The 20,801-nt window shown below is 43.8% G+C and overlaps 1 protein-coding gene across 4 annotated transcripts in view; it reads right to left on the reverse strand.

Moving 5' to 3' along the window:
- Positions 1-159: 159 nt before the first annotated feature.
- Positions 160-20,801, reverse strand: part of POLR1A (RNA polymerase I subunit A) — a 56,241-nt gene continuing 35,599 nt past the window's right edge. For 2 of the 4 annotated variants that reach the window (XM_073342850.1, XM_073342851.1), the window contains exons 24-34: positions 19,146-19,360; positions 17,678-17,845; positions 16,974-17,109; positions 14,390-14,547; positions 13,193-13,322; positions 12,270-12,386; positions 11,055-11,312; positions 9,923-10,123; positions 9,011-9,128; positions 7,617-7,781; positions 160-1,849 (exon numbers count right to left, since the gene is read on the reverse strand). In XM_073342850.1, the coding sequence (XP_073198951.1) occupies positions 1,749-1,849; positions 7,617-7,781; positions 9,011-9,128; positions 9,923-10,123; positions 11,055-11,312; positions 12,270-12,386; positions 13,193-13,322; positions 14,390-14,547; positions 16,974-17,109; positions 17,678-17,845; positions 19,146-19,360 (1,767 nt within the window). In that variant the 3' untranslated portion in view covers positions 160-1,748. Of the gene's footprint in view, positions 1,850-7,616; positions 7,782-9,010; positions 9,129-9,922; positions 10,124-11,054; positions 11,313-12,269; positions 12,387-13,192; positions 13,323-14,389; positions 14,548-16,973; positions 17,110-17,677; positions 17,846-19,145; positions 19,361-20,801 lie in introns of those variants that run through there. The other 2 variants (XM_073342852.1, XM_073342853.1) reach the window with 2 other exon arrangements.

The following is a 20,801-nucleotide window of genomic DNA, read 5'->3' on the forward strand; positions in this document are numbered from 1 at the left end:
TCTACACGGACACTGCATCACCCTAACTATTCCTGATAAGTGGCTAACATGGCTCTCAGCATCACAGTCTGGCACTCCTGCATTAGCTTGTTGTTAGGAAGTAAAAGATCCTGCATGCTGATGCTCGAGCTTTAAAAGCAAAGAGAAACTACACAAAGGTGTTTTTCCAGCATCTGACGATGTCCTTTATTACAGATCCTCCCTTACACAGAATAATTTTAAACCAAAATACAGTAAAAAGCTGTGTTATCCGGCCTTGTACCAACCAGAAAGCTCTATAAACCGGCATTTCCAATCTTCATAGAAGATCTGGCCGCGCGTGGCTCCCCGGAAGCAGCAACATGTTCCTGCTGTTCCTAGGCGGAGGAACGGCCACGAAGGGTTTGGGGTACCAGAGGTGGCTCAAGGTGCTGGATCCAAGGGGCGCTCACTTCAGGCGGCTCCCTGCAAGCAGTTACCTGTCCCTGCTGTTCCTAGGCAAATGCGCAGCTAGGCAGTTCTGTGCGTTGCCTCTGCCCCTGCAGCTCCCCTTGGCTGCGGTCCCCGGCCAGTGGAAGCTGCGGAGCCGGCGCTTGGGGCAGGGGCACTTCTGCCTAGGAACAGCAGGGACAGGTTGCTGCTTGCAGGGAACTACCCAAGTAGAGTGGCCCCTGGATCTGGCACCCCAAGCCCCCTCCTGTAGCCAAACTCCCTCCCAGAGCCCACGCCCCAACCCAATACCCAAATTCCCTCCCTCTTAGTTAAATGGAATTTTTCCACTTACCGGCACCCTTCATTCCCCCAACATGCTGGATAAAAAAGCTTTTACTGTAGAAGTTTAAACTCTGCTTTACAATAAAGTTACATGTTTGCTTTGTGCAGTCACATTCACAGCAGTTCATTTTGCTCCAGATGCTCTAGAGAGAAATCTTAACAAAGGAGGAGAAACATTTCACTGAGGACAGTTCTGCCTGGGGCAAGCACAGGTATTGGAATGGTCTAAAAGAACTAGCGAATACATGGCATTCAAATCATGGTCTTCCCCAGAGAGCCCATTAATTGTCACAGACACACTCTTTTTAATGACTGGAGCGAAGAGGAAAAGGTGCCCTGTATCTCTTTAAAAATCGTAACAGTATAGTACAAATAAATACAATAAAAGAACAGGACTTGTCTCCAGCACACAAGTTTCATTCCTGTCAACACACTGCTCCTCAAGGCCACTTGTGAGTTTGTCCCAAAAATATTTCAAATAAGATTAGGTACAGTTATCATGTGACTGAGCAATGTGGTACCCAAGGCCTATCCAGATAAACTGGAAATACCACAGACACCTCAGATAAGCGAGCAGACTCTCCCCTTTGAATTGTACATGTTAAAAGCTACACCTGGCTCCTAATCAGACACACACAGCTCTGTTCATCTCTCTCTAGTGTATAACAATAATTTCATTTTGATCAGTACTGCAGGGGGTGGAGGGAGAGAAGGAAGGGTTCTAGACCAGAGGAGAGTTTTTAGGCATGAACATTCCCATCAAATACTTTACAAAGTACATCATTTAGTTAGGTTAACAAACCCAAGAGATCAAGAGAAAAACTGGATACACATTATATAGAATCCCTCCACACCCTGAAGATATCATTAATGGTCTTGTACAAAAACATTCATTGGTTTGGAAATTTCAGCAGAGGCTTTGCAAACAACTGCAGTGTGCGTACATCTCTTGTGATAGCCACACTTAATTTTTTTTTTTAAATAGAGGCAAAACACTACGTAAGGGGTTGCTTGAGGTCAAACAAACCAGTCCCTCCTCGGACAACTTTTCCCACCACCAGGCATGCAGAAGGAGATCTCAGCTCATCATGGGCACCTAAATCAAAGAGTTCAACAAAAATCAGATTAGGGCCATTCCCAAAGGTCTTTTACAGGTTACAAAAATGCTAATGATTCAAGTATTTATTTTGTTGACAAAGAAGTCAGACCTGCCATCTCAGACAGATGCTGCCATCTGCTGTTTGGATTGAATTCACCTCTTTGGAAAATGTGGACCTGATTTTTTTCTCACAGTAGTTCTACACTAGAGTACCTCCTCTGACTTCAATAGGGTCATGGGCTGTGGGTGAACCACAGGCTCAGGGAGGCTAGCCCCTGGCCTGGCCCACCCCTTCCGCCCGAGGCCCTGCCCCTCCACCTCCCTTCCCCCAACCCCAGGTTGCCCAAGCACCTTCAGGCCCAAAGCACCTGGGGGAGTGGCATGCAGCCACCCCACCCACCTCTTCCCCACAGTCCTGAAGAGCTGCATGGCATGGCCCCAACCGGCTAGTAGCAGCAGGAAGGGGCCTCGCTGGGCTGTTTGGGGAGGCACAGCCTTCCCCAGCCAATTATACGCGCCACTCATGAAAAGGATTATTCTATACTGGTGTAAAAGAGAACCAGGTCCTGTTTTCTTAACCAATTTAAGATAGTCCTTTTTATCAACAGACATGAAAATAGAATGCATGCAGAGTTCTAAAGGAGAACACAGCACTTCAGGCCACCTGATAAAACATTTCGTTGATGTGTGTGTTTATTTAAGGAAGTACACCGGATCCTTGCTAGAACGCGCGTCTACATAGTGTGAATTCGCATATAACGTGGTCGCAGCCATGGATCCCAAATTGAATTACTTTAATTGTAATTCATTTTAACATGGTCCCCATGCATGGATCCCAAATCCCGCATTCTAGCGAGGGTCCGATGTATATAGCAAACAAAAATAAAGAACACCCCTTTTTATTACTAGCTTCTTCCTATGAAGACTAGTTTTAGATCCTTTTTGGCTAGATTTGAAGAGAACTAAAATCACTTTCACTGTAGACACATTCTATGAATTCCTTTAATTCTGTGGCTATTTACGGTAGTAATTAATAGTGTTAGATACATTGAAATGTCCCATATACACAAGATTGGATTATTTTTGGCCAGCAACATCCTTGGTGGCATACCTACACTCTAGATGCCCTGCCCACATATGCGCCCCCAGGCTCTCAGCCATACATGGCAAAGTGGGCCCAACCATCCCTCATTTTCTTCTCCAGAAAATCCAGGTGGAGCAGGACTCCACAGAAGAGAAGAAAGGAGACCATGCATCTTGAAGAGCCACAGTTACTGTAAAGCACGTAACAATTTTTTCTCTGAGTGACTGTCCACATGGATTCCACTTCCGGTGATCACAAAGGAGAGACCTCAGTCAGGAGGTGGGTGCTTGGAGGCCTATTTAAACAAGGATTACAGTACAGCTCTTCCAAAGCAGGCATCAGATCTTGGAGCCTGAACTAGGGAATAGTGCTGTGTAAAAGTGTAGATGGATCCCCATGCACCCGCTCTGCACATTTCTGAAATAGTCAGATTTCCTAGAGAAGCCACAGAGGTTGCTTGAGCCCTGGTGAAATGAGCTTCTACCCAGCACAGATGGATCTAATCTAGCTATACCTCATAACAGGATTTAGTACAGTTAGAAATCCCTTGGATAGATATAACCTGACCTGCAATACTGTCTGCAAATGCTACAGCCTGGGGGAGCATCTCCCGGGTCTCATCCTGCCCAGGAAGTATACAAGAGCCCTGACCACATCAAGGTTACGCAGTTAGACTTCCCTGGGGGCTTGAGGAAGAAAGTCAGGAGGTGAATCAACTGATTTAAATGAAAATCGGAAACCTAGGGGGAGGTCCCATCTTTATGGAACATGGAGTAAAGTGGACAGCCACAAGGGCTGGAATTTCCCGTTCTTGGAGCGGATATTGCAGCTGCTAGAAAGGTGGTTTTCATAAGTAGGTGGTATAAAGAGGAGGTTAGAACCCCCTATGGAACAGAACACCTGGCATTTCTTGTTCCAGGTGGTCTATTCTTGGACATCCCCACCTGCGAAGAACGCTTCTTCAGGATCAAGTTTTGACAGCCCATTTGCGGATGTCTGAAAATAGGCATCTGCTAGGCTATTCTGTGAACCTGCTACGTGCAGACCCACTATTGTGAATTGACAACAAATATACTAGTCCTAGATACTAACTGCTTCTTGGGAGAGAGGCGATGACCATGCTCCTCCATCTATAGACATTCAACATTGCTATTGTGTTGTCTATTATTACTTGGATCATGGATCTGCATAGCAGCCATAGAAGTGCTGTGCATGCTAGATGTATGGCTCTAAGCTCCAGGCCATTTATGGCAGCGATGAGTTTCCTAGAGGCATCAGAGGCCTGGAGATAGAAAGGGGTCCAGATTAACTTCCCAGCTGAGCGTGGAGGAATCTGTCACAAATGTCTTGATGGATAGAGGTGACAAGAAAAGGACATCTTGGGGGACAGGATGATGCCAGTCCGTGTGGAGTTTGTTGGGTAGATATAGACACCATTCCATGAAACACACGTGAAGGCTTACATGCTGTGTGACTTCAGTGCACTAGGCCATGTGTCCAAGAAATCTGAGGCATGCTCTTACAGACATCCCTGGGTGAGGGCTACCAGAACATGGACCCTATTTTGTGGTAGATAAACTCTTGATGGTCTCAAATCTAACTCAGCTCCTGTAAGCATACTATCCTTTCATCAGCAACACTTTGGACTTCTCAGTTGATGGTGAGTCCCAGATTGGTCCAGGGTGATCAGGGTCCGAGCCTTCCAGAATAAAAAAAGGTGAGGTGAGGAGGGTAATGGTTTGATCAAGTCTCGATGGTGTCAAAGTTGCTGTTGTGAGCTAGATGTGGAATGTTCAGCAGAGGAGGAGAGGCAGAAGGCCTCCTGCGCTGGAAACTACTTCTCCCCTGGTGGCTCTTCCATTTTCTGCAGGTATTTCTCCTCACCGTCATGTTCTCGCTGGTGCAGGTGGTGGGGCTGTACCGACTGACTGAGTGGACCTACCATGTTTTGCAGTGGAAGGAAATAGAGGAAGGTATTCCAAGGCCAAGACTGTATATTGTAGGGGTAAGGAGCTGCAGGTCTTGTGAGGTGGGGTGGTTGAACGTCCCCCACACAATCCATAGTGTCTGTATTTGTAAGGGTGATTCCTGGATTCCCCAGCAGGCCAGGAAGGCTCATAAGTGAGACTGAGGTGAATGGAGACATCTCTATTATATTCAGAAGAATAGTTCTCCTCTAAAGGAGAAACTACCCTATCTTGTATCCTTTGGTGATCTTGAACCCCAAGCCCACAACATAAGCTGGAGCACTCATCTATACCACTGTAGTGTTAATGATCAGTATTGAAGCAGAAGGACCTCTAATGGCAGAAGAAGAGGGCAAGGATGATTCTGGTTGCACAATCCTCACAAGATGTCTTGAGAAACATCTGCACTGTAGAGATAGGTACTGGAGTCACGGGCACCAGAGTACTCAGCACCAAGTGTGTCAATATTGGTATTGAGAGAGTTTGGTCCTGGGAGAAGCGTGGATGACAGATTCAGGCATTACAATGGGTTTAGCATCGGAGGACCCAATTTGGGCTGTGACTGGCTTTTGGCTGAGTGGCATGAAGCAACACAATAACCTGGTGTGGTTTTTGCCTCATTGGTATCCGAGAGGGTGACCTATGCCTGTGCTCATTCTTCCTTCCTACCCCTTTCTGAAGGTTAGGTGGAAGAGGTTTTGGCTCTATCTGGTCAAAGGATTTGATCTCTTCAATGAAAAGTGAGCCCAGGAGCTTGGAGTACAGCCACAGCACACAGGAGCACTAGCTGAGAAGGCCTGGTTCAGGCTTAGTGCGCCCTTCTGTCTCAAGTTTTGAAGAGGCTCTTATTGAGTGAGGGAAAGGGCAACAGACTCAGAATCTAACAACAGCGTGCTCCTCTCAGAGGCAAAAATGGCACAAGAAAGCCTGTCACTGAGCAGAACAGCTATGTCACAAGAGGGGCAGCTTTAAAGCCCTGGGACGTTGTCTCAGACATAGTAGCTAGATCCTGTGGGGGTGAGGGGGTGTCCCTTAATCTATTAGGAAAAAAGTGGTTTTTTAAATGCCAACAGGAGTATAACAACAAGAGAAACCACCATTACTAGCCTAAGAAAGATCACAAAAGTTCACAGATGTCAGAGGCAGCAAGAAGGAACCGAGGGACAGCTGGACCCTTGGATAGGGGCCCAAAAGGAGACTTAGGGCACTGCAGGACAAAAGAATCTGATTTTGCATGCTTGGGGCACATATACACCAGAAATGAAATCCACGTAGACAAATGTTCAAAGAACAACTATTTGCTTTGTTAACATCACATGGGGAAATAGAACAGTTATGACTGTCTTATGTAATAAGCTAACAAAGAGGCTTTATTTCTGACTGACATCAGAGGCAGCTATTCGCTTGCACAGCTGTAGCAGAGACGGGAACATCAAGCACCACCCACTATGCTATGTACTTTCAGTACTCCTCACTGCAAGGACAAAAGGTTACATGTATTTAATCCCACAGAAATGACAGAAGACCATCCAGTTGACTGCATCTAATTTGTTGTAAATTCAATTGACACCACCATAATCCAGTCCATGACTTCAATTTCCATCTGAATGCTGCCAACAACTTCCAGATCTACCGCTCCACTCCTAAACACCCTACAGCACTTTCCACTGACCCCTTATGCCCTTTTGTTACTTCCATTATTTCATGTGTTTATTTGTGATGTTACCTGTTTAAATAAGATTGATGTTCACTTGGCAGGGATCATATGTTATTTCTAAATCCACCTAGGATGCTAAATATATAAATACAGGAAGAAACAATGTGGCATACCCCTTCTTTATTCAATTTAATCCTGTATTTACACTTTTGCCTTTGCAGATTGCCATGTGCACAGTGCAGTTTAATATTAATCATCTTTCTAAACTTTAAAAAATGATCTTCTGTCTCTTACCAGTATATTCAGTGTTAAGGAGTGATCCTACACCCTTAACTTGTGTCTGTCCACAGACAAAAGGAGGTGAAGGTAATGGTGGAACAGATTTTGTTGGGGAGCTTTTCCCATTTATATAGGTAGCAAGGAAGAAAGCATTAAAGAGTCTGAAAAAGAAGCTGATTGATAGGTGGTGAAAGCTGGGGATGTTGACAAAATGAAGGTCTGGCTAATATGTGACAAGTTAGAGCAGCTAGGTAGAACGGGGATAACCTATTAAAGGAATACAGACAAGCGGCTTATGTTTGAAACAGTGAACAAGGAGAAGCCACTGGTGAAAAGAGGGGAACAAATGCTTTCAGAGCAACAAACTAGGAAGATGATTTTGGCAGAATGTTGAATTGATTTGAATGGAAAAAGTTATAGCAGGCCAGACAGAGGATACAATATAGCCATGAGAGAAGGACTTGGAAGAGAGTTTTAACGGTGTAGACAGAGAAGAAAGGCCAGATCTTCAAGGTATTATAGACAAGCATTATCTGGTTCTTGAAAGAACGTTAGACTCCACAAACCACCCCATGGGAGAGGCTTCTTATTTCAGCTGTCATCACTATATTAAAAAGAGCATCCCAATTTATCTCAAACTTTTTGACATGCAAGGAGCTCTCTGTAGAGAGTTTTAAAATGTAGTTAAATATCTCAATAGAGTGGAGAGTTATAAAGGGAAACCAAGCAGATGTGAAATGCAGCAGCAGTCTTATAATTCCAACTAAAACTATTTACCCATCATTGTTGCTTCCTTCAAAAATTTGTAGCTGGTTTCAAACGTCATCTGTTGCAGAGGGGAGGAGTTGGACTGCATTCCAAAACGATTCAGCGGTTTGTAAACACCTTCAAAACACATGTAATCTGCCACAAGAGAAAGGTGCCGAGGATCTACCACAATACCTGACAATGCAGGAAAAGGGAACATGAGAACATTCAAGAACTAACCAGCACTAAGTTAAATCCCTATAGTCTAATCAATGGAGCTGTGGGAGGGGAAGGGGAGAAAATCTCTTTATTTCCTTCACCACGACACAAGTTAAGTTACTAATGATGCAGTGGTGCTTCTCCTTTCAGTAACTGGCATCAACCATTCGCTGCAACACTATCAGACCTCCTCTTTATTGCATGAAATAATGGATTTGCAGAGGGCCTATAATGATAATTGTGCCTTAGCTACCCGAATGTATCATCATGTATGATAACAGTATGCTGGTCTTTTGGGGCAGTACATTTTTTTTTTTTAAAAAAAAGATAGCAATAACACACACATCATCTTTGTTCAGCCAAAGTTGGATAAGTCATTTCTGGTCCAGCCGCTACAGTACAGACCTCTGCCCCCTGCCTCCCCACATGGTTACCCCTAAATCCTGTGCAGCGGATCATCAGAGCTTTGTTATTGGGGAATTACTACACATGTGCAGGAGGTCGGAGGCTTTACCCCAGCAGGTGTACACCACATAATTACGATGGAGCTTCGGACATTTATACAGTGTGATGGTGAAGTCTGTTAACAGCCTCTACCAACATATATCCCAGGGCTCTTAAATAGCACAAAAAGCTAGGCATTAATAAAAATGGGGATATTAGTGAACAGCTACTACAGAGGCAATTGCGGACCAGCAGTCGTCCAAAACAGCCTTCCCTCTTTTCACGGGCTGTAATTCATAGTAAGACATGGGCCAGTTAGTGCTGAAAGACAAATCTATGCAGGCACTTCAGTTGGCATTAGCCATTTCACCTTAACAGTTTCAATGGACAATGCCATCATAATATTTTACATTAAAATCAATGGAGGATATTGATGAGATATATATATATATATATAAAAAGAGAAAATATAGCGTCAATATCCTCCAGTGATTTTACTGAGGAATAAATGGAAACCAATCAGTTAAACAAGAGAATTATCTCAGAGAAGATGCTCACATATCATGAGGACGAATTCAATATGAGAAATTAGATACATCAATTATAGATTCAAAGAAGAGACTGAAAATACACAAGTGAAGGAGTAGCTAATGCGAAGAGGTCACTTTCCAAACCTATTTCCAGAGGTGAAGTTTTCCCATCTTAATGAAAATCAGATGAATCACAAGACTAACTCAGCTGATCTAACAACAATATCTTACCGTACACAGCAAACACATCTTTAATTTCCCTTTCAATCACCCTCAGGGCAGCCTCGATTCCATAGGTCTTAGCCATTGCATGAATGTCATTGGAATAAAGCCGACTTAGGTCCAAAAGCTGGAGGCAAGGAAGATAGGTGAAAGTTATTACAGCAGTTACTGTACCTCCCCCAGATAAACTGGGATAATTTTTCTCCAATTCTCCACTTGCTCAAATTACCTCAAGGAGGGCCAGTATAGTCAATTACAAAGTGATCAGATGCAGGCACAGCATTAGCCATGGAGAAAACGTACATATAGTTTTATACCCAGGTCAACATCATCATCATTTACATCATCAGATGTAAGGGATGGAAATTCAGCAAAGAAAAAAACATAATTTCAGATGAAATTCCCAACAATGAGATCTATTAGACTATGGAAATGTCTCTTACATAGTGGAGAGCACGATGCTTGGGGCATTTGAAACTCTCAGACAAAGCACTGGAGCTTACACTGCATGCAACAATCCTGAACTTGTAAGGAGATGGGGTAGGCAGCATAACAGATCTATTCATCTCCAACTACTGTGATTCACTTAGATGGGAGAGCTTCCTCAAGTAACACTTTCAGAGACAGCTGCAAGGAGAGTGGAGCCTCTCTGGTCATTATCTTGGCAATAAGATACTCTGTGGCTCTGCACAAAAGTCCATCCGAAGAGATCAAAAAGTGACTTAAGGGTTCGCTTGAGGGAGACATGGCACATACATTTTGAACCTGCTGGGAGGAGATTTCCAGAGGGTCAAAAAGCAATTAGGTGCCCAGCACCCACTGAAAGTCAATGGAGGAGGTAGGTGCCCGCCTCCCAGGTTTTTCCCTAGAACATTACACAACAATTACAGACATCTCAGGGGTTATAAACACATTACATACATCAGCATATCTGAACAGCTCTGGGAGGTTTATTCCCTCGGTGTTTAAAACAAATTCTTTCTCTCCTTTCTTATTGGTGCTTTCATTTAAGAAGCACCGCGTGATCCCTCTTGTCTCATGGACAATTGTGTTCTGCATGAGGGACGTTAGGATGGAGGAGAGGTCAAAGTATGCCTTCATCAGAGGAAGCTTCAGTGAAACCTAGAAGAAGAAGAACAATGCAGCGTTGGGCTGAGTCAGAGGGCAGGGAGGTATAGGCTCAAACACTGGGTTATTTCTTTTTAGGGGAAAAAGATTTACAAAAACACATTTATCCTAGTACTCATTTATTTACAAATGGATAGATCACAGAATCACAGAATATCAGGGTTGGAAGGGACCGCAGGAGATCATCTAGTCCAACCCCCTGCTCAAAGCAGGACCAATCCCATTTTTTGCCCCAGATCCTGATAGGTTTTCCAACAGATGGGTATTAACAGGAAACAATACACTCCAGGCCTATTCACTCTCACACAGCAGCCAAGGCCTTACTGACATGATCTCTAAACAATTTCGCTCTTGTTTCAGCCACACAGAGGATCCCTTTACCTGCTGCTCAGTCCAATTAAGCCCAATCTTCTTACAGCCGCAAAGCTGCATGCTCGCTTCACATACCCCAATTAACATGCGTCTCCTTTGCTGGCCATGCACTTGGAAGATTATGCAGGTTTCCCTGCTCTGAACACACACACAAAGCCTATTGTTGCCTTGCTTTTACACCTTTACAGCACACCCAAATAGTCTCCCATGGTAATGTCAACCATCATCCCTCATATGGAAAGACCTAGGTGTGTATTAAATAAAAAGCCTGAGGCAGAATGAAAACTTGTTAATTGCCACTAGACAAAACACTTCCAGTTCCTGTAATTTAAAATCTACAGCCAGGAAATACCTGCTTACATGCATGAGCTGGATAGACCTAGCCGCAAGTTAATAACAGTAGTGCTGAGAAAGAGCAGCAGCATTCTACTAGAGAGATTTATTTATTCTTTGAATTATAGTAACTGTGCACTGTAGCTTTGAAGACATCAATACACGCACGCGCGCACGCACACACACAGATGCAGAAGTTTTCCAGTCACCACCATCTTACCTCACACCAGAGCTCACTTTCTGTATCGTATGCATAGTTGACTATAGATGGATGACTGCTCAGCACAGCACTAACTCTTAGCTGTGTTGAATGCTCTAGTTTGGCTCCTTTTTCTTTTTTAGTCTGAAAATTAGATTCATTCTGAACCCCTTCTTCAGCATCCTCAGCCCTTTTATCATCATTCAACATGCCTTCGTCCTCTTCTGGATTTTCATCACCATTTTCCTCACTGTTCTCTTCCTCGCTCTCATAATCAACCTGCACAGAGATTATATGCTTAAAATCCAATCTAGACCCCATATATGTGGAGAGCACTGCAGGAAGCAGTTTTGTTCACACAAACCCCTCACTGTGGAAGTGATCTTCCTGATAGACAGGTTGACATGAAGTTCACTTTTAACCCTTCAAAAGGCAGGTTTTGCCTATAAAGACAGTGGTACGTATTCATTTTAGTCTCAATTTCTTTGCAATAGTGACATGATTTCTCAGCATGATAAGTTTTACTAAGCCTTATTAACTTCAGACTGCATCTCATATACACACACACATATATAAATGTACACCACCATCGTGCAAAATATGGCTGTTTCCTCAAGGATTCTGGGAAGAGAGCAATGCTTCTATGAGTGACTCTAAAGGAACTCCACATATTTCAACTGGTTCACCCTTATGCTGAAATGATAGCTATCTGTCTTAAATAATAACTATACAATATAAACACACAAAGAGGGGTTTGTAGAATTCTGTAGAAGGGTTATAAATTGAAGTAATGGGATGAAATTAAGTAAATTTAGATTGAATTACAGCAAGGACAACTTGACTACCAGATGCATCAATCCTGCATCAGCAGGGGATGGACTAGAAAATCCACCAAGTCTTTGTCATCTCTAATTTCTATTTTTTGGTCTATCAGACTAAGGAATACTGGACAGATGGTGTCCAGATTGACAAGGTGGTTTATACCTAATCTCTGATGCTAGGTGAGGTTCCAGGCCAACGATTTCACAGAATAGGCCAAATCCCCAGGGATGCTAAGTACTTTCTACTCCCACCAAAGCACAGAGCTGATCAAAAAACAGGAAAAAGTTTTCACAATTTCTTTCCCATTTTTGTTTGACATTTTGCTTTGATGGAAATTCTCTGAACCAGCTCTAATGAAGTCAATGGCAGTTGCGGTCTTCAGCACCTCCCTAGAATTGGTCCCAAAGTCATTACCTCTTCTTCCTGCTTCTCTCTTCGTTTTGTATCTGTAGCATCAGCATCCCCTTCATCTGCTTCACCATCAATGAGCCTCCCTGCTTCCTCCTCATCAGCTTCATGATCATCCTGTGCCTGGAGAACAGTTACAAGTGAGAAGCACAAGCAGATTCTGTATTTTGATTCTGGTCCCAACGTTGGACAAGAAAAAGCCTGACCACTTGGAAGCTTCCCCTGAAATAAAAGCACTCTGCTAAACCTATGGAATGCAACATTATCCTATCCTTCCACCTGAGACTGTTTTCAATGTAAGTGGACGAATATTCAGTTCATCAAGTCACACTCAGAATCCTCTTATACAGGAGCAACAATGTCCAGTTGGTGATACTTTCAGGCATTAAACAAGAGACAAGTCTGTCGAGGATACATCCACTATCACCCTGTTTAGCGAACACCCAAAGCCTTCAGATGAAACAGAGCTGGCCAGCAGGCTTTGAAAAATGCTGCTCCCTTAGGTCCTCAACCCAAGAGCGAAGTGAGGGCAGCAATCACTGGGGCTAAAGTCAACTGGGCACTTTCATCCAGTAAATCCTAAGGGACATGGGAGTTTAGTAGACCTTAGTTTGCCAAACTATAGTAAGCTATTCATTTCCATGCCACTCTCTGGGAATGTTATTCTGAGCAGCGTGTGTCACCAAATTGGCTTTTCAGATCCTTGTCAATAAGACTGGTTTTTATAAAAATACAGAGGTGGTATATACATAAAGGGCACCGTTAGAGAATTATTAGTGCTTCAAAAATGGAGACAGTATTTGTATAGTCATATAAAGCACTATACGTGACAAGCATTAGCATTCTATGGATAATAGCATTTTAATGATGTGCTGAGCTCACAAAGAAAAATGTGAAGGGATTTTCTAAGAAACTAATTTTCCCCCCACCTGGTTTTCTTGGGATTCTCCACCACTGCCATCTAGATCCCTCTGAGTTGCTTTACGAGTATTGACCACGTTGAAAGACGCCAGCTTTGCACTCTTCCTTTTAATTGTTTCCAGCAAGATTTTAAAGAATCTAAAAGAAAATGCAGTGCAAAATCTCCAAGCTCAGAAGTACCATAATCATCTTCCAGGCATTGCAAGATGCATATGTGCTATTCAGGAAGCTAGTCAATTCAGAAGCAGAGGACAAACTCGTTGATGCATTTAAAAGGACTTTTAAGGTGAGACAAATTATTTTGCTTTTCCTCCCCCACCTTTTTTTTCTTTCCAAGAATGATGATGTGTGTCTTTCAGTTACACATGAAATTACCTATCCAAAGCTTAAACAAACAATTAGCTCACCCATCAAGATCAGTGGGCTATCAAACCGAAAGAGGGGTAGGAGAGCAGTTTTCAGTGCTGCTGGTTTATCATCACATTTTTTTTTTAGCAGTGAGAGCAGTCAAGACTTTTTTTTTTTTTCCAAAGATCTCAGTCTGAGCTAACACTGCCTGAGGGAAGAACAAAGAATGCTGGAATGGTGAAGCCTCCTTTGTCACACAAAACCCAAACAGTTTTCAAAACAACTGCAGCATGGTTCCTCTTGGGTTTTCTTTTACTGTATATGTAAAGTTTGGATTAAGATCTGATGGAAGGGATCAGTCTCCCCAGATAAACCATCTGCTCTCAGCCACACCACATTTGGTAATAAACACTGAAAATCAGCCTCTCCTGAAATGTTATTGATGTAAGAAAGTTCCTATTTGGTCAGAGAGTCGTGGAATCCTTTATAATTCAACAATCCTGCCTGCAATAGATACTACACAAGCGGAAGAGGGGGTTGATTATACAGATTATTCTTTAGGCGTGACAGTAGAGAACAGTTGAAAATTCGCTACCCACCCATACAGACTAGCTATGTAATGCATGTGCAGATCTCTACCGTTTATTATTTTGAAACCTTTGCCATTCTTAATTTAAATCCCTTTGTTAACCGAGCAAACAGCTGTATAGACAGTACTGCACAGATCCCTTCATAAGTGTCCAAAATTGGAAGCCTCAAGCAGCCCTGGCGAGATCCTGCAGCCTAGAATGAATTTAGGACTATGCAGACGGAATGAGTGAAGAGTGAACAGCGGAAGGATTTGAAAGTGAACTGACCGTGTTTCCATGAAGTATAAGATGTCCCTCGGCTTCAGACACTTCTCCTCCCGATAGTATTCATATGGCAGGAAATAAAATTTGATTTGGTAGAGACGGTGTTTGCTTAGCTTCCCTTCTATGCACAGAGACTCCTCAACTTCAACTTTTTGCAAGACCTGAAACAGCAGCGAGTAAAATTCTGCCTCCTCCAAGCAAGGCATTTCATCCACTCCCCAGAACTTCATCCCTTTTTAAAGGAGACGAGTTGCATGTAGCAAGCTGTCAAATGCTCCCTGCATGCTGGTTTTGGGGACATGGGGAAGGAGACTACACCCTGTACTCCTGGGGGCATTCTGCACCAAAAAATTAAAAATTCTGTGCCAAAAAATCTGCATATTTTATTTGTCAAATAAATGTGGAGGCTCCAGCATGGCACTGGGGAGCACAGGCCACTGGCTGCACAGAGGGGGGAGATCACTCTACAGCTCCCCCACCCAAGGACACGGACTCTGTGGTGAGGCTGCACCCAACCCTGACACAGTGCAAGGACCGGGCCTGCCCCAGAAACACCCCAGGGCCCTGCCCCTCCATGCCAGGTGCACCAGGTGTGAGCAGGCAGGCTCAGCAACACAGGATCCAAGTGTGAAGGAGCTTAGTGTGGGGGGATCCCTGAGTGGGTTGAAAGGGTTCTATGTAGGGCAATCTGGGTGCGGGTGGCTCGGATCTGGATGCAGGGGGGTTCTGGGTGCCACAGTAATGGGACTTTGCAGGGGGTCCTTTGCGGGGGGGGAGAAGAGGTTGTGGGGGGGGATTCAGTGGAGGGTCCAGGTGCAGATGGTTGGGGCTCAACAGGGTGGGCATCTGCGTACGGGTGGGTTGTTGGGATGGTCCAGGTGCAGAGGGAGTGGGGCTAGGGGGGCAGAGGAGGGGGGGTTTCTGGATATGAGGGGGTCTGAATGCACAGGGGTTGCGTGGATGAGGGAGAAGCTCCCCATACAGTGATCTCTTCCTCCGCAGCTGAGGAGTGATGGATGCAGAAAGCAGGGGAGAGGTGGATTGTTTGCAGAGCTTCCTGCAGTTTGGGGAGAAATCTGGGGGTGAGTCTGACCCAGCCCCAGATGCTGTACAGGGGAAGAGGAGGTCCCATTCTCCCCAGCCCAGCCAGGACTAGCAGCTGAGACCGGTGCAGGGCAGGAGCCACCAGTCTTCTCCAGTCCTGCCCCCTACCCCACAGCAATTTACCTCTCTGCCGGCTGCCTTAGGCACCCGAAACATAATGCTGGGGAGAGTCGCATGACCTCTCTTGTGGCTTCCCTTTGCTTCCCCGTCAAAGTCATTTTTCTGCGGGGAAGCAAAGAAATCTGCAGGGACATGAATTCTGTGCATGTGCAGTGGCGCAGAATTCCCCCAGGAGTAAGCCTGATTTGGCACTTTCAGCTCAAACTTAACTCGGCAGATTTGTATACACATTGCCTTTTCTCTGACAGAACTGCTTCACCTCCTTTCCCTGTTCCCTCCAAGAAGCCAGAAGAGCTCACACACACCTCAGTGGGTCAGACTCAAGCTAGTGACTCACATTCACTTGCTCATTGAATGTGTCAGGTCCTCAAGCACATAGCAGCAGCTTGTGTTTGCTCCTGCTGTTTTCCAGTTTTAGGAAGGGACAAGATGCCACAGCAGGAGCAGGAAAAGGTAGGGTATTAGAGGAGTGTGGGAAGCAGTCAAAAAGGGGAAATACAGAATAGATTGGACTCTGAGCTCTCCATTTTCCCAAGTGCTTTCCTCCTCCCCAGCACAGCACCCCCAGGTAGCTTAGGGAAAAACCTAGAAAAATAGTTGGTTCCTCTAGTGCAGTGGTGGGCAACCTGCGGCCTATCAGGGTAATCTGCTGGCAGGCTACGAGACAGTTTGTTTATATTGATCGTCTGCAGGCACGGCCACCCGCAGCTCCCAGTGGCTGCGGTTCACCGTTCCTGGCCTATGGGAGCTGGGAGTGGCCATGCCTGCAGACGGTCAATGTAAACAAACTGTCTTGTGGCCCACCCGTGGATTACCTCAACAGGCTGTGTGCAGGCCACAGGTTTCCCACCATTGCTCTAGTGCAAGTCTCTTTAGGATTACCGCATTTCCTAAAGGCTAAAGACAATGAAAATCTCCAATTCGAGAGCTTAACAAAATGAGCGGGTGGCAAGACCAAGACAGGCTGCCTCAGAGATAATGCGTGGACCTTCCCCTCAACATACTGTTATGCACCATTACCCTTTCTTTATTGTCCTTTGGTCAGTTTCTAACCTGTGACAGTGCTCTTATTCAAGTGAATTTGAATTCAAGTACTTCTTACTTTATATAGTCATACTTATCAAAGCCTCTTTCCAACGGATCTAATTATTCAATGAATTCCGTAGGCAAGAATAGTCATAAAAGGACCTCCAAATCCCAAAATCAATTTCTAGGCCTTCCTCCCTCTCACCCTATTCAAACTTGCACCCTCTGGAAAAATCTGGGACAAGCAATGGTTTATTAAGTTGCTGACTGATAGTGTACCCACTTTTGGCTGCAAGGAGTCACAAAACATACACAAAAACATAAAGGAGAGGCTCACCTCGGCTAAGCACACTCTTGTAAACTGTTTCTTAAGCCTTTTCACCTTCTTGTGAGCTTTCTTGGTACTAAACACAGGAACGCTCATCATTGGAGTTTTAATGTTAGCACTAGCTACCATGAGGATCTCCCGCAACCTTTAATAGAAAATACTCTCATAAATTAAGCTATAAGGGCATAATACAATCAAATAAGAATATAGTTCATTTAATGAGGTAGCATGCAATACGCTCTGCAACCTCCCTCAAATCAGTGTGCATCTAAAAGCTATGGCCAGTGCAACACTTGTTCCATTTCAATTTGGTATTCATTTCCCCCATCAAATATATACTAAATAAACAGAATATAGCTCTCAATTGGAATATCATCTGGATTCTAAGAAGCCTGAAATGATGTGAAATAAAATGACGTACTGACTAAAAATACAAAACAAAAAGGATATTCAACCGCACTTCGTCTTAGACTAGATGGCTATTAATAGGTCTGTTCCATCTCCAATTTCTGTGATTTATCTTTATTTGTTTTTCTTTCAATCTACAACATTTTTAAACACCCTTGTTTTCCATACACAGTCACCAGTGATCAGTAACCTCGACGGATTGTTCTGCTCTCAGTTCACACCCACAGTTTCCAGGAAGTATTAATGTGTACTATCTACAAGCTTCAAGAGGGATAACAGACCCAGAGGGAATAAAAATTTCTTACCTTGGAATACCCAATGTGACATTCATTTCACCTCTGCCAGCAAAATGAAAGGTGTTCAGAGTCATCTGCGTGGAAGGCTCCCCAATGCTTTGAGCCGCAAGGAGACCCACAGCCTCTCCTGGGTCACACAGGGACCTTTGCCACTTCAAATGCAACAAGCTGTTTAATCTGAAGACAGACAAGAGATGATCGCACACTGAGGCTTAACTCAACACTGTATAAAGTAGAAACCAGGTGCAGACTGCAGCATTACTCTGGTTATCAGGAGTGTTTTCTGTTTTACACCCAGGGTTGCTTTTGGAAAAGTCAGTGATAGGGATAGGTCTGCAAACACTTAGTCCTCCACAAACAGCACGCCAATTCATCTAACTGTAAGGGTATGTCTACGTGCAGCGGGGAAGTGTGATTTCCAGACTCACGCTAGCTCAGCTCAAGCTAATGTACTAAAAACAGTAGCGTGGGCACTGCAGCACTGGCAGCGGCTTGGGCTAGCTACCCAAGCTCAGACCCAGGGTTCAGGCTTGAACTCTGGCAGCTAGCCTGAGCCACTGTCACAATGTCCCGGTTGCTATTTTTAGCACACTATCTCGAGCTGAGCTAGCATGAGTCTGTCTAGCCCCACTGGGGATCACCCCTCCCCCAGGCAGTGTAGGCATAATCTAAACCTGAGAGGCACAGTCTACTGATCTGAGCATAGAACTAGGAGCCTTCAAACGAATCATAACCTCTTTGTCTTGGTTTCCCCATTTCTAAAATGTGAATACATTTACTACTACTTGCTATTCCTATCTATCTCACTGAGGTATAGTGAGAATTAGTGCGAGTTTTTATATAGTATTACTATAATACTTTACCATTGCATAAATAGAGCAGGAAATGTATAGTGCAACTGACAGAGAGTGCCTTCCAGCAACCCTTATTCACACTAGTAGTCCACTTGAGATCAAGGATGAGTTGTACAAGTAATGGTTGATGTCAAAACACATATTTGTTAATTTAGTGCTTGTGAAAGTTGTTGGATTGTCAGCCCTCTATCCACAGAGCAGATACCCTCTCTCCAGAATAGGCTTGAGGTGCATCTCTAAGGATAATAATATAACACCTAGCTCTTGTATAGTGCTTTTTATCCGATCTCAAAATGCTTTACAAAAAGGAGGTCAGTACCATTATCCACATTTTACACAGAGACAAGTATCCGTGTCTATGGGAAATTCAGTCCTTGGGAGTTCTGTTGAGCATGACCATAAAGGTACCAATTGTGGCCATGGTTTTGTGCTGGACACATTTGTCTTCTAGGAACCAGACTGAGACCCACTAACCCATTTCACAAAGGTCAAGACAGAACCACCAGATAGTAAAGACTTTATCACTACCATCCTGGATCCAAATCAGTGTTCCTTGTGCGGGGGGGAGGAGGAGAGAAAGGGGAGAGAGGAAAGAGGCATTGTCAATATATTAAGGTTATTACCTATCACAAGAAAGCTCTGATTTTACATAGTTGCTATTGTTCTGAGCATTCCATTCATTGATGTAATTCTCTACTTCACTTTCAAATGCTTCTGAAACAGATGCAAAATAAATATCTGGACGCCAGACGGCCAGGCTGGGGTCTGGACACTTAGAGGTCCTCTTTAGATATTTTCTCCGGCTCTTCTCATCCAGTTCATACCACATCTTCAGTAACTGAAAACAGAGGATTGCAAAATGAGCCACAGTTTACCCATGCAGCATTACATCAAGCCACAGAGAAGGGAAAAAGATCACCAGTGTGATAGTGAGATAATATCAGATGTCACATGAGATGTTTATATTCATGATCACAGCTTTGATCCAAAAACACATAACCAACTTAAAGTAGATATACCTGCAATACACAATGGTCATTTCATCCACCACTGAAATGCAGCCACTTCGGAGAGTCAATTGCCCCAATATAGTTTAACAGTATGCAATAACACTATGCACCTGTTTAGGATAAAGTGAAGAATACCTTTTCCAATTATAATTGAAGATGTTTCATAGACAGAAAGGAATGAAATATCTAGGGCACTGAAGTTAACACACCTACTTTAATCAATAGTGACATACACTCTTGAATGATCTCTGTCAGTTGCAAGTGTCATCTGAAAAATGGCACTTTTAGCAGAAAAAGGACTCCTATTATATGGGGCACTGTTCCAATACCACCTCAGAGAAAAGGGTGACACCGCCTGAAATACAAACACCACTTTCCTCAGATCATCAGCTGATGTAAACCTAGCAAATCAGTGGAGCTATTCCTGTTTACACCAGCCAAGGCTCTAGCCCAATAGGTATTAAATGGAGATTTTCCATTTAGCTTGAACCTTATCAGTGCTGACAGGACAAAAAGACGAGATTATATTGTCTCAGGCCATATTTCTGTTCTTCAGTTTAAGGGGGGGGGGGGGGCGGAAATCAACCTTTCATCTTTTGCATTGAATAAAACACAAGCCAACACTAAACAAAAGCATCTGATATATACAATGGGTCAAATTCATTTCTCATGTAACTCCCTTCTCTTCCAGGGCTCAGCTCAGGGATGAATGGGGCCCATGGTAAAAAGAAGTTTCACATTCCATGTAGCTGCATTGCCCTGAAAATTAGTGGAAATGTAATTACATCACAAAATGTGCAAATCAGATCAATGAAAATTTATAATCATTTCAGCTGAGTTACCAGCATTAGAAGCTTCAATTTTTACAGTGAGGATAATTAACCATAGAAACAATTTACCAAGTGCTGAGGTGGATTCTTGATCACTGGTAATTTTTAAATTAAGATTTAATGCTTTTCTAGGAGATGTGTTCTAGTTCAAACAGGAATTATTCTGGGGAAATTCTCTGGCCCGTGTTATACAGCAGGTTAGGCCACATGATCACAGTGGTCTCTTCCGGCTTTAGAATTTATGAAGCTTTAGGAGAATAAAGTACAACTGAGCTTCTGTGCAAAAAAGAAACCACATACAATTAATGGGGAAAATTCAGACTTGTTATAGGAAAAGGAACCCCACTGAAGTCAGTGGAGTTGCACCTGTTTACACCATTTGCCTGCACATTTGCTTTATTAATTAGAGGCTACAGAAGACAGGTTAGTGCTCTGAAGT

Source organism: Lepidochelys kempii, chromosome 4 (assembly GCF_965140265.1).
Source record: "Lepidochelys kempii isolate rLepKem1 chromosome 4, rLepKem1.hap2, whole genome shotgun sequence".
NCBI classification, from domain to species: Eukaryota; Metazoa; Chordata; order Testudines; family Cheloniidae; genus Lepidochelys; species Lepidochelys kempii.